The sequence below is a fragment of the Oryzias latipes genome, chromosome 1 (assembly GCF_002234675.1).
Source record: "Oryzias latipes chromosome 1, ASM223467v1".
NCBI lineage: Eukaryota > Metazoa > Chordata > Actinopteri > Beloniformes > Adrianichthyidae > Oryzias > Oryzias latipes.
Genome location: NC_019859.2, coordinates 29,519,362 through 29,545,138, shown reverse-complemented (window position 1 = coordinate 29,545,138; position 25,777 = coordinate 29,519,362). Strand labels below are relative to the sequence as shown.

The 25,777-nt window shown below is 42.0% G+C and overlaps 1 protein-coding gene across 2 annotated transcripts in view; it reads right to left on the bottom strand.

The window, feature by feature from the left end:
- Positions 1-4,777: 4,777 nt before the first annotated feature.
- Positions 4,778-25,777, bottom strand: part of cnnm2 (cyclin and CBS domain divalent metal cation transport mediator 2) — a 55,429-nt gene continuing 34,429 nt past the window's right edge. The window contains exons 2-8 of one of the 2 annotated variants that reach the window (XM_004066239.4): positions 23,825-23,968; positions 21,011-21,148; positions 19,278-19,447; positions 18,205-18,298; positions 15,833-15,895; positions 10,197-10,375; positions 4,778-6,159 (exon numbers count right to left, since the gene is read on the bottom strand). In XM_004066239.4, the coding sequence (XP_004066287.3) occupies positions 5,899-6,159; positions 10,197-10,375; positions 15,833-15,895; positions 18,205-18,298; positions 19,278-19,447; positions 21,011-21,148; positions 23,825-23,968 (1,049 nt within the window). In that variant the 3' untranslated portion in view covers positions 4,778-5,898. The remainder of the gene's footprint in view (positions 6,160-10,196; positions 10,376-15,832; positions 15,896-18,204; positions 18,299-19,277; positions 19,448-21,010; positions 21,149-23,824; positions 23,969-25,777) is intronic. The other variant, XM_011479478.3, reaches the window with a different exon arrangement.

Sequence of the window (25,777 nt, the reverse complement as noted above, 5' to 3'; positions counted from 1 at the left end):
TATATTTATAGTTGGTATAGATTCATTAATTAGGGGGAAAGTTTATTTGAAAAGCTTAGCGGGGATTGGGTCTAAGAGACAAGTTGAGGTTTTGGAGGACGTAACAACTAATGTTATTTCCGCTTGATCCACAGCAGTGAAGCCATCTAATGTTACAGAGGTTTCTATGAATACCTTCACTTCTACCACTTCAGTCTGCTCTGGGCTGATAGAAGGAATAACTTGATTCAACTTATATCTAGTATTTGTCATGGTGGCTCTGTCAGACTCCTCCCCTCCCAGCTCTGCTCTGCTCCTGACTCACAGCTGTAACTACTCATCTCATCAAGACTCTGCTCTGCATAAGGAGACCCAGCTCCAGCATTCTTCGCCAGTTCGTTAACCCTGATGACAGTGTTTGAGTTTTTACTATCAAAAAATGTAAGGAAATCTTCAGAGCTAAGAGTAGCAGGAATATGTGGTTCTACTGAGCTCTGATTGCTGGTTAGTCTGGCTATAGTACTAAAAAGAAAAATATTTAATTAGTTCCATTCTCTGATATTATGGTCGCATAGTACAGGGTTCTGGCTCTACTCAGAGATTTATTACAATTTAAGAGGTTATATTTCCAGTTATTCCGAGACTGCTCTGAACCAAAGCGGCGCCATTTTCTTTCTAAATTACGGGTAACTTTTTTAAGAGAATGTGTTCCAGCGTTAAACCACGGTGCTACTTGGTTTTTCTAACAAACTTATGTATCAGAGGGGCAACAACATTGAGTGTTCTCCTGAGGGCTTGTAAGGCATCATTAACGAATTGGTCATTTATACTAGGACTAATGCTATAGAAGCTGGTCTCTGAGTTTTGGCTCAGCGTGTGACTAAGTAAACTCAGACACAGAATGGTCAGATTATGTTCTACTAAACTGTTTTTTTATTCACTAGGGCAGTAGCATGTTCTAATGGTAATTGGAAAGTGCTCTGAAATGATGGGGTTATGAGGAAGGAAACTAAGGATAGCTAATCTCTATACCGTGAGTTTAAAACAAGCTCCAGAGTGTGCTTGTGACAGTGAGTGGGTTCATTTACGTTTCGTGTGAAACCAACATTATCCAGTAAAGCTGCAAATGCATTTCCTAGACATTCACTAAAGTAATCAGCATATACATATATATATATATATATATATATATATATATATATATATATATATATATATATATATATATATATATATATATATATATATATATATATATATATATATATATATATAAACCCCATACTATTATAGTTGTATCAGAATATGAAAAAAAAAAGTCGATAGAAAGTCAGAAAACTCAGTTAAAAATTCTGAATACGGCCTGGGACGGCGATGAATACTTATGAATAAAACTGCTTTTGAGTCTTCCTGTTAGGATGACTTACAGACAATATGATGTTTTAAAGGGAGTTATAAACGCGTTTGACTTAATGTTAATAGGTAAGCTAGACTGTAGTATTATTGCTAAACCACCTCCTTTCACTGAAATCCTGGATTTCTGATAGTTATTATAACGGGGGGGGGGGGGGGTTCATTTAGAGTAACGAAGTCATCCTGTTGTAGCCAAGTTTCTGTTACGGCTAGTAGACTAAGTTTGTTTTGCTCATTAATTGACCCATTGACTAAGAGGTACTTTGAGGAAATTGATCTAATGTTTAGTAATCCACATTTAATTACATCATAATTTTGCTTGTTGTTATTGAGAGTACTACTATCTATTACTTTAAGGCAAGGGTCTCAAACTCCTCATGGTTTGGGGGCCACATTCAACTCATCTGATATCAAGTGGGCCGGACCAGTAACATTAAAGCAAAATAACCAATGGTCAGCTTATGTGTAGCTTTGTTTTTGTGTTTTGTTTTTGTCAGTTGGATAAAATGCCTCAACCAACATGGTAGTCTAATCACTTATTTCACATTCATTCACAGAAGCCAATGGCTTCTGTGATGGGCCGTATGTTTGACACCCCTGCTTTAAGGTTTTTGAGACTCACTCCTTTCACTTGCCTTTCAGCACATAAGCTAAAGCTAGAAACTGATTGACTACAATGATGACATAAAACAAAACATTTAAAGCCAACACATCAGGAATATAAATGAGAAAAGTGAATGGATGATGGTTGTCCATGTGGAGCTTATAATCAAAGTCCAATTTGCCGTTTGTCTAGGCAAAAAAAGTCTCTCACATGAGCAGTTCTGCACTCCAAGCCACCAGTACGTATGCAATAAAAACAAAGAGACAATCCCCAAATAGATTTAGAAGTTCAAACACAGTCATGCAAGAAGGATAAAAGTCAATCTTTATAAAACCTAAATCAAATCCACTGGCGACTGAGCTACACGCTACTAATAAAAATCTTGGAGTATAGCTGGTACACCAAACTTGGGGAGAGGTGAAGCCCGCTCCCCTGTCTGTGTCTCAAATGGCTGTGTACGAGGTAATCTTCCTGGGGGTATGCCGCTTCCCCTCTCCTCCAAGTGAGTGTTTTACTGGTCCGAGCTGCATTGAGGACTTGCGATGACTGTGTCTGGTGCTTTGCTGTCTCCAAGCGTCATAGATTGTGCACCTCTTGCTCCAAGTTCTCCTCCTGCCTCCTGCCTCCACCTTGCAGACCATGCCCAATCGTCAAGGACCACGCACCTCTGGCTCCGACAGACCTCTCCTCTTGCAGGGGCGCTTCTCATCCAATGTTTAAGTGGGTGCCCAGCCTCTCATGAGTTAAGCTCACTTCAGCCGCTTGTAGTCAGGGCCTCGTTCTTTCAGTCATGACCCATAGCTCGTGACCATAAGGACTGCATTGGACCAATCCGGCTGTCGATCTCACGCTCTAATCTTTCCTTACACGGGAACAAGGTCCTAAGATATTCAAACTCCTCCACTTGTGGCAGGAGCCCTCTACCCACCAAGAGAGAGCAAACTACCTCTCTCTGGTCAAGAACCATGGCCTCAGATTGAGCTACGCTGATCCTCTCTGGCGCAAACTGCCCCAATGCACGCTGGAGGTCCTGGCTTGATGAAGCCAACAGGACAACATCATCTGCAAATTTCTGGCTGCGCCTAGAAATTATGTCCATAAAAACTAGGAACTGGTGATAAAGGGCAGCCCTACCGAAATCCAACATCTACCGGGAACAGGTCAGACTTTCTGCTGGCTTTGTAAACCAAGCTCATGCTCCAGTTATAGAGACCGTATAGTCCTCAGTTAGGTTCCCGGATCCCAGAGCACCCTCCACAGGACACCACCAGCTAGTTCACGGAACCGCCTTGTTGTTCCTGGATCTCAGGTTCGACGATCGGACAGATTCTCCTCTCCAGTACCCTGGCATTGACTTTTCCAGGGAGGCTGAGGAGTGTGAAACTGATTTGTGAGATTTTCAGAGTGAAAAAGACAAAATTGTAACTAGATGAAAAGTGTTTTAAAGATAAAGGAGAAGAGTCTGCAGAGACGATGCCTTCAGAGATCTTACCTGTGGTCAGAGTCTTAAAGGTGTTTAAAAAAAGTCAAGGAATCTCTGCATGAAGATTTCTTTTTGGGTTTTGATTTCTGCTGGTTTCCATCTCTTCTTTTATATGATTGGATTTGTCCATAATGGACTAAAAGCATAGATGTTTTTGTCCTTGAGGGCCTCTGTGAGTTAGAAGATTTTCCCTTTTCTCGACTTTTCTCGCTGCCACTGCTGCCATTATTCTTTAATCTTCTTCTGGTTCTCCATCGGTGCTGTTCTCAATGTGACTGTTGCCTCTGTGGACTCAGCCAAGAGATGGGAGCCGTCTTTCCCCTGCTTACTGGACATTTCTTTGGGAGCAGATTAGCTTCTTCGCCTGTTAGACTGAGAGTCTGTGAGCTTCAGCTGTCCTGCTTTTCTATGCACTGACAGTAACTTCTCCAAGTTTACTGGCAGCATCTGAATCTTTGTCTTTTTCCTTGAGTTGAGCACGCAGAAGTGTTGACTTCTTTTTCAACCAAAGACTGCTGAGATGTTAGCTGATGTTTCACCTGAGTCAGCTCTTCTTTCAAACTGATGTTTCCTGCAGGAGTTCCTCCACAACTCTGGCAGGTCAGGAATGTTTTGTTCATCTCCGTGTTGCAGAGCTTTAAGCTCTCCATGCAGAGGCAGCAGTGAGTGAAGCTTCTGCAGGCCCAGAATCTTCTGATAACCCACAAACAGCAGCTGCAACAGGCTGTAAAAGATTTTCAGTTTTTTCCCTGTTGATTTAATGTTGCTCCACAGATTTAGTTGCTTTCAAAGCTCAAATGTAAATGCGTCACACAAAGCAGCCATTTTGTATTGATAAAAACCAGTCATGCCATCAATGCTTCTTCAATTGTCAGCATTTAAATGGGAAATAAACACTAAAGCATCTTAGATAAAAGCAGAACAATATAAATATCTTTTTAATAGCAGCCAGCATGTGTGAAGAACATTTTAGATTCTCATCTGAATCAACTTTAGAATTGATAAGCTTCGGTTAGACACTACAAACGCAGGGAAGGAACAATATCTTTCATATTTACTGCTGCGGAAAATTATAGAAAAGGGAGGAGACATCACTGGAGAAGCCTTTCTAGCAGAGGTGGCAGAGAAGCTTTGCTCAAGGACACTAATGAGGTCACTTTTGAACGCTGCTCAACATGCTAGCCCTTGTGCTATCCTATGACCCCACCCTTACATTGACGTGTTCTCCCTACCATGACAAAGGTGGTTAAAGGTGAAGAGGATTTCATACAATCCATGGACACCAGTGAAGACCACAACTCATTGAAGAAAACAGGTTCAGCGCTTTGTCTTGTGGGGTCTAGATGACCCAACTCCCAATGTTAAAGTGCCTAGGATAGCACAAGGGTTACATGAGGTCATTAATACTGTGCAATTATAACATCTGATTATGCCTAAAACTGACAACAAAAAAAACATGAAAAGACACCTTGTTGAGGCACTTTGAGCTCTGCCCACATTCCCACCCCCCATCTGCCCGAGTGACACTACAGCATGGATTCCCGTTTGAGGTCAAAGGATGCAAAGAAAGAGGCTGAGACACCACTCTGCCTGCATGTGGGCGCCGTTTCCAAAACAAGTATTTACAGTACAGGCATACAAATATATCTGTCAATTTATAATACAGTCATTATTTTATTTATAATCATCTCTTAAATAAGTTGTGAATCATTGCACTTTGTTAAAAATAATTAATAATTGGATTTCTCTTGAAGGCAATATCGTGATTCTTTAAAGGAGAAAATGAGCCTGATTTTGGATAATAGTAAAAATAATAAATTCTGTAATATACATACTGAATCTGTAAAGGAGCCTCACCTCCTCAGAAGAACAGCTTGATCTTCATCTCCACTTCTTGCATGCTCTAGTTTATGCCTTTATGCAAACATATATACATACAATTTTATAAAATAAATAAATACAGAAAAACATTCTCGTTTCGTGGTCGACTGTGTTTTTCGGGTTTACAGGTTGGTTTGGTTCAGAGTCTCCTTAACAAACAGATCAGTGGGATTGTCTGTTTCCAAGCGGTCACGTGAGGTGTTTGGGAGGGGACGAGTTCCTTTTGGCCAGAGGAAAAAGCACTGCGAGTGTTGGGGTGCACAGCCTGCACACTCGGGCGTCCTCTGGTCCATTTCACCGCCATCAAAGAGCCAGATAGTCCCTCCCTGCAGAAGGCCTGCAGCACAGCAGGGGTCCTGACTGGGTTCAGATGGGGGTCTTTGGGGTGACACAGCACCCACCCTTCTTGGGGTTGCACCGGCTGGAGTGCGACCCTGACTCCACCCCGTGCTTCCTCATCTCCGTCCTCGCAACCGCTGCCTGCGTGTTCATGAGTCGAGGTGGAGGCCTTGGCGCTCCCCCGGGCTCAGCTGTGGGACTAGATGGGTCCGTCATTGTGGGCACTGTGATTGCTTCTGCTCAGGCCCACGCAGTTCTGGTTGAGCAGGTGGGAAGTTTCGTTGGCCACAGAAATGGCGGGGGTGGTGCTGGACATAGTATTTACCATAACTGGAGTCTCCACACCATCGTGGAGTTCAGTTAGAGTCAGCTCAATCTTTGTGAACTCGCTGTCTGTTGACTGTGGAGTCTTGTCCATCCGTGAGGCCATTACAGCGTTCTGGTACTGTTGACGTGTTACCTAAGATACAGGAAAGAGAATGATGGTTAGATGTTGATGCCGCACAATGACTGTTGGGTTCCACTTAACCAGGCAATCTGTATAGTTCTGTTGGTTTCTTAGAAGTTCCATCCCCCAACAGGTTTAAGTGAACCTTGCTTAGGCCGGCTTGCAAAGGTTGTCCAGCAATTGCAGGGTCATGGGGCACCATTCTCAAAATTCTCAAAATGGGTGGCAGTTTAGCTGGGGCGATAGAGCAGGTCATCTAACAACCGAAGGGTTGGCGGATCGATCCCCTCTCTCCCCAGCCAGCTATTGCCCCCCGAGCGCGGCCAGTCTGCAGCTCACCGCTCCCCCCAGGGGATGGGTAAAATGCGGAGAACAATTTCCCCATTGTGGGATAAATAAAAGTAAAATTAATTTTAAAAAAGCTATGACATAAGTTACACCCCAAGTTAAAAGTATCTCAACATTAACCAAACTACAAATAACACTGAGACTCAACGACATGACTAAATATTAAAAACTCCCACAAGACCTTTTCCCATTTATTAGTGCATGACAACCCATTTACTGTAAAAACAATGTGCAAATTGACGTGTGACGTAATCCATAGAAAATGCCTTAGATCTCGCGAAATGAGGCAAAATGCCTCACCATTGATTTGCTGCCATGTTGAAACCTGTTGACAGTGATTGGTCGCTGGAAGTCATCATATCTATGGCAATGGCCACAGTAGTTGCCATTGATACGATGACTCAGAGCGACTCCGACCAATTACTGTCGACTGCTTTCAACATGGCGGCGATCGTCTGAGGCAGCAATGGTACTTTCTATTTTGGAACCCAAGAAGGGAGGGGTTGACTTGTCTATTGTTTTTATAGGCAATGAAAAAACCACTTAAAAGAGAGCATACTTCCTCCTGCTGTTTAAAGGAGGCATCTGTCGTAGCTGGTGTTCTTAAAAAAGCCATGCCTGATCTAGAATTAGTTATTTAGTTAATGCTTCTATCTAATGCGACAAACAAATGAGAAGGAAAACAAGCAAATAACATGTTGAAATCTCTTAGACTATCTCCAAATTCCCTCACTTCTCCCTAACTTCTAAAAAACTATAGTATGGGACTATCTAGTGCCCTAGATTTAGTAGTGAATAGTGAAGGAATTTGGACACAATCACAGTATAAAAAATAAAAATATCTAGCCCAAAAAAGATAGAGATTCTTTTCTTATGTTAGCTTAGAAGTTGCAATTAATTTGACTTTCTACCTTTTTTGAAGATTGTAAAAGAGACTGCTGTGTGTGCTGAGATGAAATGGTCACTCTACCACTGTGGGATCAGAGAGCTTAGAAGTTCAGCTTCGGATCTTTTGCCATGTTGTGAGGGAACCACTAGATGTCACTCATTTGCAGAGCATAGTGTGTGTTCAGGGTCATGGTCCTGGACCAGAGGAGGCAGGCGGGAGTTTACTATACACAACTGTCAAAGATTTGGATCAGATGTGAGCAGCTATTACAGTAGAAACCAATGCAACGAACTGAAGAGAGGAGTGACATGATATCCTCTTGGATGGTTAATAGGAGGCATATTAAGCAACCAAACAAGTCCTACAGCTGCATTTTACATCATCTGGAGAGGCTCCACCTGTAGCCCTATAAGAAATGCATTACAGTTATTAAGCTGAGAGAGGACAAGTGTCTGCACAAGAAGCTGAGTGGCATAAACTGTGTGATCAGTTCGGATCTTCTCAATGAACAGAGAAAATCTACTTCCACAAGAAATTTCAGAAATGTTTTCTTTCAAGCTCATACGGTGACTCCCAAATTCTCTGTTATCTTTTACGGAGGCGATTATTGAAGATCTTGAAGTGATGGTGAAATTGTGCTGAACTGAGAGACTGACAGGACAGACCAGAAGATGTTCTGGACTTTGAGATGCTCTGGTCAAAATGTTTTTCTTTCAACCAGGTGGAGAGGTCAGAGGGACAGGCAGAGACACAGGATTGTATCAAGGGTGCAAAAGTCTTACAGTGAAGGTGGAGTAGCAGTTTGAGGTTTGAGGTTGCTACAAAAAGTAACCGGTGGGAAAACATAAGGAAAAGAAGAGACACTGATGGAAACATGAACAAAGAAATGATCTGACAAGTGAGGAGGAGTGACGGAAATGTTGTCTGTGCTGCTGTTGCAGGACGAAAGGAAGTCCAAGTTGTTGCCAGCTTTTTGTGTTGGTAAAGTAGGGTCTAGTTTTAGGTCAAATGGGATCAGCAGTTCAGGGTGTCAGTAACTCGAGTGCGGTTACATGTATGCAAATTTCCATGAAGATGTGACAAGAAACCTAACCCCGCCTTCACAAACTCCTGTCCGGGGGGGTATGGTGAAAACAAAACCCAATTGAAAGAACAGCTGGAGCTGCTATCATCAGGTGTGTTTGGTAAGAGCTAAGAGCCACACACTGGATTGTGAAACAAAAGCAGGTATGACATTGAACTTCTTGACTGCAGATTAAAAAGTCCATAGTCCAAGAGAAAAAGAATTATGAGAGGAGTGAGTGATGGTGGTTCCTAGATGACAAAGCTGTAGCTGACTGGAGGAGGGTGTCACTTTGTAATGTCTAATAGGAATAAGCTAGAAGCACATTGTGAGTTTAAATAGGACAGAAATAAAAAAGAAAAAAATAGATTGTAGTAAAAGATGTTGTGACTTGGGCTTGTCCGGGTAGAACTGCAGGTCTTTGCAATGAGGTCTGATGCTTCAGGGAAAAAAAGCAAATTTCAGGAAAAAAATATAACCAAATTGAAAACAGTAGAAATAGAGTCTTTGGTGAAGTTCATTCCCCCCCTCATTTCGCAACATAAAGAGTTGTTTTTTTTTTGTCAAAGTAATAGACTGAAATGTTGCATACTTTATAACACACATTAGCAGTGTCACTGTCACTCTGTGCCTTAAAACCAGGCGCCCGTGCTTCCTCCTTTATCAGTTTAGTCCGACAGGGCATCTTCTTCCAGAATAGGTCGGTTTTATTCATAGTAAACACCTGCTCTGGAGGATAATTATTCTCCGCAATTATATTCCTCAGCGTATTAAGATAATTTCTGGCTGCTTCTGAGTCAGCTGATGCCATTTCTCCATGCAGGGGCACATAGGGGCACACATTTCGGTTATAGTGATTCAGGAACCGGCGGAAATAGTTGTGAAATATTCCTTAAAAGTTGAAGCCGACAGTCAGGTGTGTTCTTCATCTCCGCCCCCCTCCTCCCCCACAGCACCTCCTTGGGACGCAAAAGTCTCATACAAGCGTCTTGAGTTGGGTTTTTGTGATAACCTGGAGGAGTCACGCGACTGACGAATACGTGAAACAGCGAATAGTGATACGCAAATAAGCGTGGGAACACTGCACATTAGTGTGGCTTTGATGTTAGAAAGGAGAGAGAACTCACTGAATATGTTACACTAGTATTTCCCAACCTTGCTACTTGGGGAACACTGTCCTGCATGTTTTCCATGTTGTAATGCTTTAGCACATCTGATTCATCATCAAGCTCTGGTAAAACATAATAAAGGCAGGTGTATTTGAGCAGGGTAGGTTTGAAAAATGCAGAACAGGGTTCTCCAAGGACCAGGATTGGAAAAACTGGGTTACACAACCACCAAAACCAACCACAGTCACATGGAAGCAATTATAAAACAGTAGCCTTCATCAACAAAGTGATGGTTCTCCTTCATGTGAGACCACTGGAAAAAACCTTGATCCTTCACCTTGTCTGCCAAGTTCAAATGCTTGTGTTGAGCTTAAACAGAAAAAGTTTGGTCTTTCTTTTTTCTGTTTTAGATATAGATAAGTTTGCATCATTGCACGGCATGACTAAGAATGACTAAGCATGGTTAAACACGAGTAAGCATGTCTCAGCTGAGCACCTCTGCAGCTTGGTTTTTTCAGTGGAGACCCATATTAACCCGTACTTACTCACAGTACAGACATACATGAAGTCCACACTAACTGAAAGGATGAAAAGTGAGAGACTGAGTGACTCCAGAACCTGTGCTCGGGTCTGTGCTTACCTTTATGTACTGCAAGTCTGAGCTTGCTCGGACAGAATAATCAGGGATGTAGATGTGAAGGAAGGAGTTGAGCTGGTTGTTGCTACTGCCCAGAGTTGGTGTGATGGCGTCGATACGATCGCTCCTGTTCAGAGAGTCCGAGTGGTTCAGTCCAAACGGTCGAGGAGGAGACTTGTTCTCTAAAAAAGAGAGTTGGATCACAGTGAACATCAACGAGTTCAACCAAGATGGGTCTACAGCGTCTGCAGGGTTTTGGCTGATACGATCAGAGAGAGACATCTCCAGTCATGCAAATGTTAACATAGAATCCTCCTTTATGTGCTAAACATCATCTTATAATAGCAAGTCAACAAGACATGTTTGTCTCACAAATGTTTATCCAACAGAAAATACGCCAAATAAAAGGGGGGTATAGTTTACACTCCTCAGTCAGTCGCTTGTTGCTGAGGACGTTTTCTCATTGGTTGACCACTTACATGAGCCATTATGTCAACACAATGAAAACAATTGGGTTCATTGAATTCATGTTTACATAATTAGATCAATACAATCACAAGCTATTTCATTCTTGCTTGTTTTGGCATATTTTCTTGCATTTATTGTGTCACAGCTTGATTGTGACTGAGTGTGAACAGGTAACCCCACGTTTGAGCACAATTGTTTCTCCTCTGGCTGTTGTTCTGCTTAGTCCATTTGGCCCATTACACACAGACTGAAAATAAGCAGATTCCCTTCATTCAAACAGAAGACTTCCTGTCTTTCTGATCCAATAAGAATCTGAAGTGTTTTAGTAGCGTGGACTCTGCAAAAAACTCTGGGCATCTCTCTTCAGCAAAAGATGGATGCTTCTGCCTGAGGAAACTCCTGAAACACAGTGGGAGGTGTCTGGTGGGAGCACAACAGTTGGCTGGGGGTCTAAAACCACCCAAACTGCCCTAAAACAAATTACATCTGTCTAATTTGAATCCGTTTTTTTTAAATCAAAGGACAAAAGTTGTCAATAAAAACCAGAAATGGTGTCAAATCACTAAAAGCCCCGCAAATGTTCAGCATGATGCATGAACAACATGCAGAAAAACTTCATCTCTTTCATTGTTTTAAACAAAGGCACCACAAAGATAGAATTGAAGGACGTTTCAGCTGCAATGGAACCTCAGGAGTGAAAGAAATTACTCAAACTAGCAGGATAGCTGCGCACAAGAGCACACATGGAATGGAAGCTCACTGGTTCCTGATCACAGCAATAAGGGCGGGGGGGGGGGGGGGGGGGGTTAAATGACTAGAGTTGACTCATCCTACCTTAACAACATTCAGAGAGCAAAAAAACAACCCTTAATGAAAAAAAAATCCATGAAAACATCATTCATGTCATGAATAGAAAATAAAAATATAATTGAACAGGTTTTTGAGACCAGACTGTAAATACATTTTTTTGGGAGAAAAATCTGATATTATATACAGTGAAAATTACTCGTTTTTTTTTGGAACCACCCTCCAGTGGTCAGGAGATTTTTTTAATATTGTGATAACTTTTTTACACAATATATAAATTCACCTTCATTTCTCACTTTTGAAGACTCGAATCGCTTTGAACAGGGTCGTGTTAATTCCACCCCTCAAACATCAGATGCTGCATTCACTGACACTTGGACCTGTTATGATCAGGTCACTTTCCGACCCACAGAAATCACAAGAGGGCATCATCTTTCACACAGAATGTAAAGTGGGTCAAAAGAGTATTTAGTCAGCCACCAATTCTGCAAGTTCTCACATTTAAAAACATGAGAGGCCTGTAATTTTCATCATAAGTATACCTCAACTATGAGAGATAAAATGAGAAAAAAAGATCCAGAAAATCACAATGTCTGATTTTTAAAGACTTTATCTGTAAATTATGGTGAAAAGTACCGTATTTTCCGGGCTATAAAGCGCACCTGTGTACAAGCCGCAACCACCAAATTTCTAATTTCTTGCCTACATAAGCCGCACCAGTGTACAAGCTGCATGCTGATATCAATACAATCAACTTGACACTGACTGTCTCACTGTGGGAGGAGTCGGCATTGCGTCGGCTCTTGTATTTGAATATACCTACATCTGCCAAACAGCATGCAAGTCACTTCTGTGCACAGGTTCCTCAGTTATGTTTTTTTTGTTGTTTTACTTATTGACAATTGAGGTATCATACATAAAATAACAGTAGTACATAACAGTAACCATATAATCAACATTACATCCCTCAGTTATGATGAGGAAATTTACACCCGCGATTCCCCACTTCCCATGACTCTTAGGGGCTTAAGGCGGGGCTAACCCCCAGGTCGCCACACTGTTGTGCGTGTTTAAGAAGGATCAGCAGTGGAAGGAGTGGAGAACGAGAGAGCAGCTCTCCTCTCCTTCCGCCTGTGTCGCGGCAGCAGTATGGTAGTAACAGGGCTGGTTAAAAAAACAGACCATTAAAAGAGAGCAGCGGCGACTTAAAATCACGCGCCTCTGCGCAGCGGGTTCGCCAGAAGTTTCCTTCCACAACAGTGACACACTGTTGCTCCGCGGACGCCTCTGCGCTCCGCCCTTTCCCCGCGGGCTCCTTGTCTCTCCCTTCCTATGTTTTCCGACACTCGAGGGGGGCTCCAGGGAGGAGCGCTTCGTGCCCGCTGACGTCCATTCCCTGCACGCGGGGCGCTGCTGCCGGAGCGAACTGTGTCCGTGCAGAGCAATCGGACCTTAATAAGTTTTGTGTTTGAGGCAAGGATGCTTTGTTACGTGTGGGAGCCTTCAGACTGCCATCTGTCCCGCAGCTCTATGTGAACGAACAGCCGAATTCAGGAGAATATGTCTCCATCTCACACAGCAGCTTTGTGGCGGTCACGTGCATGTTGGGTCTAATGGCACCAAAGGATTGTGGGATGCGGCTGGGCATGCGTGTTTCGTTTTTGTTGAACCATGACTGAAGTGTCTAAGACCTGAAGTGAGGTCCATGCTGTTTGGCTGCTTACAGGTGTGTCAAAAACGTAATGGCTAGAAGCTTGAAGTTGAATCATGCATTCAGCCTCTGCTCTAGTATTGATCAAGCGCACAAGGCAGCCGCTAAATAAATCCATAAATTAGCCACAACTATAAATAAGCTGCAGGGCTGTAAGCGTTTGAAAAAACTAGCAACTTGTAGTCTGGAAAATACGGTAATTATTTTTCTGAGTTAGACAGGTAATCTTTCCAGAATTTCCTCTGCCTTCGCCCACAAGTGACCGGGATAGGCTCTGGCAGCCCCGTGACCCCGTAAGGGACAAAACGGCTTAGAAGATGAATTAAAAAAAATATTGTTTGGTCAATAACAAAAGTTCAACTCAGTACTTTGTTCTATCCTGTTTGTTGGCAAGGGCAGCAGTCAAACGTTTCTGTAAGTCTTCACAAGGTTTTAACAAACTGTTGCTGGTATTTTGGCCCATTCCTCCAAGCAGATCTCCTCTAGAGCAGTGATGGTTTGGGGCTGTTGCTGGGCAACACTAACTTTCAAATCCCTCCAAAGATTTTCTATGGGGTTGAGATCGGAAAACTGGCTAGGTCACTCCAGTACCTTGAAATGCATCTTACGTTTTGTAAGATGCATTTCAAGGTACTGGGGTACTTTATTACCCGGGCAGTGTGTTTGGGATCCTTGGCATGCTGAAAGACCCAGCTACGTTTCATCTTCAATGCCCCTGCTGATGGAAGGAGGTTTCCATTCAAAATCTGAGCATACATGGCCCCATTCATTCTTTCTTTTACACGGATCACTCGTCCCTTTGCTGAAAAACAGCCCCAAAGCATGATGTTTCCACCCCCATGCTGTACATTATTTTTGGTGTTCTTTGGATGCAGTTTGCCCCAGTTTGAGGGAGATTATCAGTGGTCTTGTTTGTCTTCCATTTCTTAATAATTGTTCCCACAGTTGGTTTCTTCTCACCAAGCTGCTTACTTAATAAGGATTCAGTCTTCCCAGCCTGGTGCAGGTCAACATTTTGGTTTCTGGTGTCCTTAGACAGCTCTTTGGTCTTGGCCATAGTGGAGATTAGAGTGTGACTGTTTGAGTTTGTGGACAGGTGTCTTTTATATAGATAACCAGTTCAAACAGATGCCATTAATACAGGTAACTAGTGCAGGACAGAGGATCCTGAAGCAGAAGAAGTTAGAGGTCTCGAAGAGCCAGAAATATTGCATGTTTGTAGGTGACCAAATACTTATTTTCCACCATAATTTGCAAATAAATTATTTAAAAATAAGACAATGTGATTTGCTGCATTTTTTTCTACTCATTTTGTCTCTCATAGTTTAGGTTTAACTATGACGAAAATTACAGGCCTCTGTCATCTTTTTAGTGGAAGAACTTGCACAATTGGTAGCTGACTAAATACTTTTCTGCCCCACTGTATGTCCATGCAGTGCTCTGTCTGTGTGTATAGTGAGGAGAAGCAGCACGTTGGAGACTAAATTCTGTTCATTTCCATCAAACCAGATTGTTATCATTAATTGTCTAAACTGTTTTCCAGATTTAAACTATGTTTGAAATGGAGTAAAGCTAAGTGAACCCCTCAGGGAGGATGTTCAGTTTGGGTGAAGTTCCTTCTCAATAAGAGTCAGAGGTTTGCTGTGAAATCTCCTTTCTTGTTTTTGATAAGGGGGGGGGGGTCACATATGGCAGGTATGGAAGGAGTGGAGAACTTCGTCTGATGTTGGTGCCACCACGAGCAAAACTTGTTCTTTTTTGTGTATTTTTTAATTAAAGTCAGATTATGTTTTCCACTTCTTAAAGGTGGTGAAAATCGCCCACAACAAAGTGGAAACAGCTTGGCCAACGCTAAAGCTGCTACGTAGGCTGGAATGTATGTAATCCCATGTTGGAATACGTGTGTGTGTGCAGGAAGACAGAGGGCCAAAGACCCGGCATGTGAACTTTTGTGGATTAATACTCCACCTTCTTGGGGGGGGGGGGGGGAAGGTCAAGTCAAAAACATAGCTGTGTGGGGAATGAGAGGTAAACATGTTTCTAAACATGAAGCTCGGCTGCGTGCGCAGGCCACGCAGCCGAGAAAAAGCAAGGCGAGGTAAATGTGGGTCATGGATGAAGGAGGAAAGAGAGGTCGTTTGTTCCACAGCATTTCCACAAGTGTGTTTATGTTTAATGCAGGAGGGGGCACTCTCAAGACATGTGCATGTGAACATATGCATCCGTCTGTGTCTTTGCATGTGCGCTCAGCGCTGTCCAGCAGGGGGCTGTAGCTGCAGGTCTTGTTTTTGTGGTTGGAGGGTTAAAGGTTAGGGGCGAAGGGGGCGGAGCCTGGTTCCACTCTGGGGCCTCCAGTCTGCAACACCATTCAGTCACTTGACTAATGTCTCAGGAGACGAGGCTGGTGGGTCTCCATTTGGATCTGTTTCCCTCTTTCTCTTTCACCCATGCGAACTTCAACTACGTGTTGCATTCAGGAACACATTCACATGCAGGAAGTTTAACTGCTAAAGTCCCACACCATAGAGGTTAAAAACACTTCTGAGGAACATCTGAAATTATTCAGTGGGTTAAACGTTGCAGAACAACGGTAAGTTTGTGTGTCAGCAGTGAGACAGGTGTGAGTGAAGACAAAAAGAAACCCCCACTGTACCTGGAGATCCCGCTAATGACTCTGCTCTACTGACTGCAAACGTGCGGGACAAGGACAAAGGCACTTGGGGAGGAGAGAAATGACACAAGAGGAACAGAGAGAAGAGCAGAGTCTGTTAAAGTGCAGACATAATCAGAGCAATCACACAAATCATCAAGCTGAAGCCAGTCTGGAAGAGAAGTTAAAGTCAGGAGCTGAGAGGTCCAGAGCCAGCTTTGCTTTCACCAAAGGAAAGGAGGCTCTGCTAAACCACCAGCAGGGGTCTCTCAGATCCCACCACCTGAGTGAAGCAGAGCAGAAGAAGAACTTGGAGGACAGCAGTTTATGAATGGAGAGCTGGAGGAGCTCTGCTGTCGTCATCTTTGTGACGTTCTGCCCGTGGGACTGACTGATTACCTGCTCACACTTCAGTAAACACATGACATCATCACAGTCTGAAAATACAGACGAATACTGGAAAAATCGTGAGGATTTTTATCTAAATAAAATAAAAACTAAAAATAAATTTGAATCACGCAAGTCAAAATGTTATACTCACTAGAGCAGAGAACAGAAATGCTTTAACTGAGGAATTGTCATTACCATTATCAACATTCAGCTCATTTCAATTGTGAAGCTGCTGCAGGTCCCAGAGCAGTTGGACAGGAGAATGGTCACCATGGTTACCATGGCTACAAAGGTGCAGCACCCCCTCCTCTGTCCTCTCTGTACATGGAGGTTCTGAGTTTCTGTAGGTTTGGTATTGGTCTGGTGTTCCTGCCTGACTTAGGTTTGTGGTTGTTTTTAATGTCAGTTTCCTTTCTGACTGCAGCAGCTCAGTTCTGACTCCTCCAGGATGAGGCTGCGGTCCGTGGTTCTGCATCATCTTGCAGAAACTCTGAAGTCTGTCCCTGAAACAGGTGCCAAAAAGGATCTTCTCCAGTTTTTCTGCTCTGTACTTTGCACTTTGTTCTCGAGGAAAGTTTTCTTTTCAGGAGGTTCCATAATTCCTTCACTTTCCCAGATTGAAGTGATTCGTCCCTTTGTTGATCAGGTTACAGACCAGAAACCACCTGGTTTCACATTAACACGTCTTAGGAAGTTCTGGCAGCTGAATCTATTTAGATTTTACAGCTTTTTTGGCCATTTGCTGCTTTTTAAGTATTTAAAGATCTCACGCATCCAAAATGAGCTCATTTAGTGCATAAAAGTCTCTTGGCTCGTGTAAATTTAAAAGTTTGCATTTCATGACATTAAGACTTCATTTGAATTAGGGTTTTGGGGTTGTTTTGTAAGATTCCCTTGAAGTCCCAAAGTCTTCCCAAGGAGAAGTGAAGCTGTTCAATCAAACATCTTAGATTACCGGTAGACACATTTTTAGATTTAAAAAATTCAAATACTGTTTGTACTGGAAAGGCTTTTTTTTTAACATTGTATTGGTGATTTTAATAGCTGTGCCCCATCTGTTGCTTACTTCTGAATGTAACATCTTAAACATAGATCAGAGCAAATTCTCCATTGTAAAACCTGCTGCTGTGAATGGAGATGTAACAGTCTTGATCAGAGGAGTTCTCTTGTTGCAGCAGAGAAGCTCCTGTTGGTGAAGGAAAGTTTAAAAACGGAGACAATGGTAAGAGAGGGGAAAAGATGGCTCCTGGATGATGACCAAAGACATGAAGAGGAAAGCCTTTGTGTATAAAATAAAACACTAAAACTTAGCTTGAATCATAAATTATGGGATGTTTTTGCCAACATCTACTTAAAACCATAAACTGCTGGGAGAAAAGAACCCCAAAAGAGATTGAGACAAGGAGTGTTTACATGCCCTTTGAGGGAAACCTGGTTCCAGAGAAATCAGTTAGCAGCTTTACGCAAACAACTGTTCCCAACTTCCACTTTCTCATTCATCCCCCCCATCCAGCTGCTTCTTTCCTCTGACAGACGATGTCTGCAGACCTTTTGTCGATCTGGAGGAGGAAGCTGCTTTTTCTGCAGAAACCAGGTTTCTCTGGTCTCCCTCTCTACTTTTCCTGACATTTAAGGAGCCAGCTCAACAGACTGTAAACTGCCAACACAGTCCTCAGCTGTCAGAGGGAGGAAGTGAAGGTGTGTTGCTGCATGCTCAGAAACACTACACTGCTGCCGTGTCATCTGTTGCTCACACCGGACTGAATATAACAACAGTGATGACGTATTAAGTATTCAAACAGATGAAATCCCTTAAGTTGGTAGATTTTTTGTATTCTTATTGTTAAATAACCTCAATTCTGAATAAACAATTTTTTTAAAGGAAACTGAACTGAAATAAAACCTATGTTTGTTAACATGTAAACTGATTCCTGAGCTTTTGAAAGTAGGTTTTAATTCAGTTTTCATCTTAGAACAGGTCTTACCAGGTGAAGCCGTCAAAGACATCATCCCGTAGAAGGAGAACGGTCCAGCTTCAAACTTCATGCCCTCTTTTCCTGCTTCCACCTCCACCTTCCCCTGCAATCACACCAGACTGTTGTTATTTCATCTTTTTGTGTTTGCAGACATTCTTAGGTAGACATTTTCCATCCCACATGTGACAAAGGGAGCCGACAGAGACTTAATGCATTTCCAGCTGCAGCTTTTAGGAAATGATGCTACTGCTGGGATCAATTCTAAAGATGATCAAGACACATCCAGAGTTTTTGTCAGGCAGGGACTTTTCCAGGAGACACAACGATAACCTCCCAAACCTATAAGAATTTCTAACTTCTGGTGTTTAGAAAGAACTCTGCTGATGAAGCAGCAGATGTGAGCTTTCAGAGCTGAGCTGCAGGACAGCTTGCAGAAACATTGTGACAGAATCTTTAGACAGTAAAAAAAAGTCTGATTTCTGCAAGAATCAAAACCAAATCCAAAAAAGGTTGATGTAAAATAAAGTTTAACAGATATTAATGCTGATAATGACTTCGCTTTATCTGGCAACAAAATTCTGCAAAGTTTCCGTTTGTAAATAAAAAAGAAGAAAATCATTTCCTGTTTTTAAGCAATAAAACTTTAATCCACTTCATCCTCTTCATTTAAAAAAAAAATCATAGAATGGCTCCAAAAGCTACTGAAATTCAGGCATATTTTCAATTTGAAGCAAACAATTATTTATAAATAACCACAATTTTATTTAGGGAAAAATATCAAATCAGAATGCTGTCCCAAAAGATAAATTAGTCCTTCAGACTTGTGTGCAGGTCATTCAAAGCATGCATGCCTTTGATGGGTGTTGCATTTTTGGGGTTGCCCCTCTGCAGGGTCTCTGAGGTAAAGAAAACAGGAAAGCTGCTGTGTGCTCAGCTGCAATGATGAGGAGAATCTGCGTGTTCAGCATGAATGTGTGACACCAAATGATCATTTGCATAAAGACTTTGCAGATTTTTCATCTGGCTCCAGACTCTGCTTGTGAAGAAAACCCACAGCTCTGGGGTCTGGGTGTGAGCTGCACCTGAAGGATAAGGATGAAGTAATCCACAGGCTTGTTCCTGTGGAAGAGGTAGTGCTCTGGAGCTCGCTTGTTGTTGTCATCATACTTCAGGTCCTGGATAACGTTGGGATGCTTCAGCAGGCGGAGTAGTATCTTCTGGGACATCTGCTCCTGGTAGAATGGCTCAACCTCTAAGGAGACACACAGGAAGTTGGAGTTTTTTCTGGTTTCTTACCCACAAAATGATGCTATAGTAAATCTCTTTTTCTTTTCTGTCACATTGTTGAAACTCCAAACTTTATCAGACATCAGTAAGAATTTCAATTCAATATTCTTTTTATTTTTGTTGATTTAAGACATTAAATTTACATTAAACAGGCGATGAAGTGAGATGAAGGCGAAGCTGCAGCCAGACTGAAGAAGAACAGGTAGTTGGAGTTGTCCTCAACATTCAATTTAGTTTTAATCTACCCCCCCCCCCCCCCCTTTGAGCCTTTTTTTGATCTCAGGTATCTGTAATGATTGTTCTGATCTCCAGTGAACAGCGCCCGTTCTTTTATGAACCACTTATTGAATTCAACTATGAAAATATAGGAGTGGCTGACCAGCTGCTCTACAATAACTTGTGACCAGGGTTTAAATGTGCAAAAAGTCGTAAGAAAGAAAATCCAATAATGGTTTCTGAATTTTGTTTCTCCTTTACTTATTTGTGTTTTAAAGAGTAAACATTAAAAAAAAAAAAAAACATTCAACACAGACTCAAAATTGGGAGCACATACTCTCTGACTTCTCCACCTTAAATTTCAATAAGTCCAAGTACAGTCCAGATTTACTGACAATCATCTTCAAGCTGTACTGAGGGTCTCAGCTGTTTGGGAGGAAGTGATGCAAAGAGTCCAGCAGTAAGAAGAAGGCAAGAGAATCAGAAGAACCCATTGATGGAGGTTACAGAACTGTAAAATCTGAGTCTTCTTTTGTGTTTACTACTAATAGTTTAACAGTGTTAACTGAACTGTGTTAATAAGGACGTTTAAATCAGAAAACAGCAGATATAGAAGACTGAATAAACAGAAAATAATTACTGATTTATTTACATATTGATTTTTTTTTATTTGGGTATTTTATTATATTACCAAGTTTGGTACGTGAATAGAAGAGAACATTATCTGTCCCAACATCTGAGAAGATTCACACATTCTTTTCAAACAGTGAGCGGTCAGCTTCAGCCGCCTGTTGTGCCAATCAGCTCCTTCAAGTCAGCGGTGCTGATGTGTGTCAGCTGCTTCAGGCTCCACCATGAGGAACTAAACTCCCTAATAGCCTTTAGAGGAACTTAATTGATGCTTAGCTGCTCGGTCAAAGTTCTGTAGCAAATGCGGATGCAGAGAGGCAGTCGCTGGCGCTGCCTGTCCCCCCGGGGAGGCTGATGAAATATTTTGCGCCAGCAAGGACACAAGTATGTGGATTCAAGTGGGAACTGTGGCCAGACATACTGGAAGTGATGTCACAGACGAGCGAGCCAACGGCTTGGAGGCTCAAGCGTGTGACCTACCAAACACTGCATGCACACCAGGGAGCAGCAGACCCTCTTTGGACCCCCCCATTTACACGCAGCACATACTCATTCTACACACATCCTTAGTGGGCTCACCCGAAACTCAAAGCCCATGCAAACCCCTCACACATAAACTTTCCCCACAGTGAGGGGCTGAGGGCACACTGGGGAAAGTCAAGCAGCAACACCGCCCACTTGCCTGTTGCTAGGAAACGAAGAGCAGCCAGCAGAAGCTGAGGTGATATTTTAACCTTCATTTCATTGTCAGAGGGCTTGAAGGCTGAGAAATCCTGCTTCCTCTCCCGATGGGTGATTTTCTTCTTGGACTTGTTGTCAGCTGAGGGAGGAAGATGAAAAGTTAGGACCTTTGTCAAATATCAGACAAAGATCTCAACATGAACTTGAACCTGTCTGTGGTCTCAGCAATAGTGCTTTCAGAGAAAAACTAAAGCGCACAACATTGTTGCAGCATTTCTACCACATTCTTAACATAACTGAGCAAACTGTCTTTCCACTAGAGGCATCACAAACCAGACAGATCCCATGCACAAAACCTCTCCTCAAATGGCAAAAAGATGGCTCCTTAAATGCTGATTGATTAAAAATATTTGAGTTATGATGGAAAATGTTGAAAATTAAACAAGTTTAAGGGTGTTAAGGGAAAACAAATGTTACCAACAACATTAGGACATGGAACAATCCTAAAAGGTAACAGGTCCAAAACAAACGGAAGAAGGAACATAGATAACCCTACAGAGAAACAGCTCCAGAACAGGACTAGAGTTGCAGTCCAAGAAGCATCATAGACCTGCCAGCAAACTTTACCTAGTGTTTTAAAATAGTTTTTTATTGTCTAAAATACATGCAACAACACCATGACTAAAAATGAGCCAATATGAAGAACATTTCTCAGAAACTTTCACTGGACACTAAAGATTTTTAGGTTTGGAGGTGTTAGACACAGACACTGCTCTTTCCTCAGAAATCACAGACTGAGAACACAGTTTACCCTGCTGTCCACAAACACACCAGGAGGGTCTGGGATGTTTTATATTATCTATAATCTATACTATTTTGAACTGGGGGTCTGCAACCTTTCAACAGTAATAGAGCCATGTGAGCCTGTTTTTGCAGATCAAAATCTCGTAGGAGCCGCAAAGTCTTGTTACATTTTTATGTTTATAATTAATGTGAATTATATTTATTTTTTTGCATAAATAAAAGCAGAAACTAGCATTTTCTCAAAATGAAAAATTGTTTCTGGTTTTGGCTAAAGCTCGTATGGCTCACTTTAAAAATAAAAGACTTCCTATGCCCCACAGGATTGTCCCAGTGCAGCTAATGTACTCCTAACAAAAAGTTTTAAACAACGCAAGAAAAAAAATTGTGTTTTCTCTCATAATTTCTTAGGTCTACTTTGGTGAGCAGTCATCTGTTCTCCTGCTGTTAACCTAAACATAAACATAAATGAATTAGTTTAGGTCCAGTAAAAGTACATAAAGAATATACAAATATAGGCCTATATATTTAGCTACTGGATAGCTATTAACCATTGTTGTGCAGCAAAATATACGACTATATAATAAAAATAATAATTAACTGAGCTATTAGGGGGGGAAAAATTTGACTTTTTCCAAAAGTTTTGCTTGGTATTTGAAATCTGTGCATTCTGGAGGAAGTGTAGAGCAAAGAAGGCATCTTGGTGTCAACAGGGATGTAAAACCCGGTTACGTCTAGGTGCACCTCAGCCATAAATGTATAAACTTTATGGTTTTAAACTAAACCAATGTTAAATAAGTAGCCCTTACTCTTATAAATTACTATTACTTAATTGTAATCAGACAGAGAGCCACTATGGAGGAGTAAAAGAGCTACATGTGGCTGTGGAGCCTCAAGTTGAAGACCTCTGACCTAGCAAAGCCTCATTTAAACATTATGAACTGCTTTGCTTGAACTCCAAACCTTTTAGCAACATGAACAAAAGCTCTAGTCTGTCATAAAAAGACAGAAGTAATTGTCTCTCATCCTCTATCATCTCTGAAGAGCCACTTGCAATTCCTCACAACACCACATTCGCCGAGCAGACATTTACAAACTTCCTCATGATTCCTGCTTCTTCAAATTCACGCTGTGGCTGTTTCTTCCCTCCAAATATAAGGAGCTTATAACATCTACTTCCTTCTGCGTTTACACTGAAGTAAACCGCACCAGAGTTCATCTGCAGGAGAGCAAAGACCATTCTTCTCAAGAAGACCAGTTGGTCCAAACCAGAGCTCAAGTGAGCTTTCACTCCTGCAGAACCAAGAGGACCATTAGATGAGGCAAACCCCAAAAATCTCTGTGACTCTGCCTTTAGCTTCCTTGAATGTTGTGTGTAGGAGAATAGAGTGATCAGGTAATTAGTCTGCATTACAGTGGACAGATGCCGCCACTCGCTCTCAAGCTCCACCCTTCCTTTATTGGTGTTCAGAACACACAGATACTTAAATCCACACGGACTAAACCACAGACCAAAAAGGTGAAGGTACATATTTAAGCGTTGTCTAAAAGCATAGAAAAAATAAATAAAAACGCTTACGACACAATCCTACTGGTGTCAAAAATGCTATAAAAGCAGTAACACTTGTGTTTGGGGACCATTTAGTGGTTTAACATAAAATTCACCCCTGAAGCCTTAGGCAGGGAGACATGCCACCAATCTTTACAGTTATGACCCAAACACAGCGGCAGAAGAATCTGTCGGTAAATGGCGAGCCATCTCAACACTTTTGTCTCTCTTGAGCATTATTACTTCCTTTCTGCATAATATCTCCAACAGTAAATATGTGGTTAAGTTGTCACAATCTGCATTACAGACATTAGTGCTTGTTAGATGTCACAAACACACAAGAACATGGAAAAGAGTCTTGATTGGTTAGATCTGACAGCCGTCCGGTCATATTGACATTGTTCATGAGTTCATGGTCTCAAGCCAAGAGCTAGCATCAAAACAAGCTTTGAGAAGGAAACCTACTGTACAGGTCAGTCTCGTCCAGGATCTCCGACTTGATGATTTCTTCGATTATGTCCTCTAGGGTGACAATTCCCAGAACCTCGTAGAAAGGGTCTCCCTCACCCTCATTGTTCACCCTTTGAACTATGGCCATGTGGGATTTTCCTAGCAAAGCACACACACAAGCACAGGTTGCAATGTTAGGGTCAAAGAGCAGTTAAATTCAGGCAGTGAGAATTAGTTGACTGATACACTATAGGGTGAGGAAGAGTGTTTACAGCAAAGCAATTGTGCAAATGTCTGTTTCATCTATCTCAGTGAAAAAAGAAACCTGCATCACACAGAAGACAGGTGATACACAAACATCTGAAGCAGAAGCTGCTTCTCCTGAGAAGATAAATGACCATCACTGATGGACTATTCAGAGTGACACTGTGAACGCTGCCAGGAAAAACCCTCTGGCCTCAGAGGCAGACTGTCAAGCAGTCCTGTTCCATGGAATCAGCCTCTTCTGCCCTGCCTGGTATTCCCAGGACCCTCCTGTAGCATCTGAGAAAAGAAGAAACTTGCTTCTGTGTGTGCAGTGGAGACTGTCAGGCAAAACACTAAACAAATTCTTTGCCTTTTCTCAGCTTGTGATCATTTAAAAGGAATTTTCCAGAGGCCCAGGCTAATATTAGCCCCAGCAAAATGAAGTTTCCATTCCGCCCGGGTGATATTCTCACCGAGTAAACCAGCAGCCTGCTGGGCAAACCTCTCCTGGGCGATCAGACTGTCCATGAGCGGGTTGTCAGCGTTGCAAACCCAACTGGGAGGGCATTGTCTGCGTATACGAGTGTGAGAGATGTATAGGTGTGATAGTAAACCTGATGAGAATGCTTTAATCCATGAATGGGGAAAGCTGCTGCTTCTTTAAATACGACACATGTAATCAAGTCATGAACCCGAAGGTCCCAAGCTGTAAATGTTCTCCAGCCACTTGTTAAAGTCCATGTTCCACTAGAAGATAACTGTGAAAACTTCTCCTAAACAAGTGGAGTCTAACATTCCTACTTATTCAGCAAAATCTGGTTCATTCAGCAAAGACAAACACAAGTGTTTTCCCACAAGTTCAAGTTATTGTTCAACAGAAGTACCTGAGAACTTCCTATAATCAATCTGTCAGAGAATTAGCCCTTGTGCTATCCTAGGCACTTTAACACTGGGAGTTGGGTCATCTAGACCCACTAGACATTGCTCTGAACCTTTTTTATTCAATGATTTGGGATCTTCACTGGTGTCCATGGATTACATGAAATCTTTCCACCTTTATCCACCTTTGTCATGGTAGGGATAACACGTCTATGTAAGGGTGGGGTCATCTAATATAGCACAAGGGTTAAAGGAAAATGGTCAGTGAAACTGATTAGTGAGCTCCTCCTCCTCTGTGCTGACATCCACCTAACAAATGCACCATCTGCAGTTTGGGACTGCCACTAATTTTCCATTTTTAAATATAACACATATGAATGAAAAATGTGGAGATAAACTGTCAGATGCCTGTTTTTGATGCAAAAGCAGAGTTGGAAAATTGTGTTTCTCTGAATAACAACAAATAGCTGCAATGGAAATAAAGAGTCACACTTCTTAAACATAAGAAGGAGAGACAATCAATAACAAAACAGGGGAGGATTTCTGTTGATAACTGTCTTTGATAAAATCTTGTTTCGAATGTATAATCGGGATGACTGTAAATGAATCAGCCGAATCAACCTTCAAAACTTTGTGCGAGATGTGTCCACATAAAAATAAAAAATAAAGATTTCAATATCCTTATCGGTCAACACGTGACCGTGATTATGAACTATGACAGGTTTTAGAAAAAATGAGACCCTGATTGTCAGGAATGACACACTGCTTATGTATCTCCAGAGAAATATTGGTTTAATCTTTACCAGCAGTCGATTTGACATTCATTAAATACCAATTCAATGT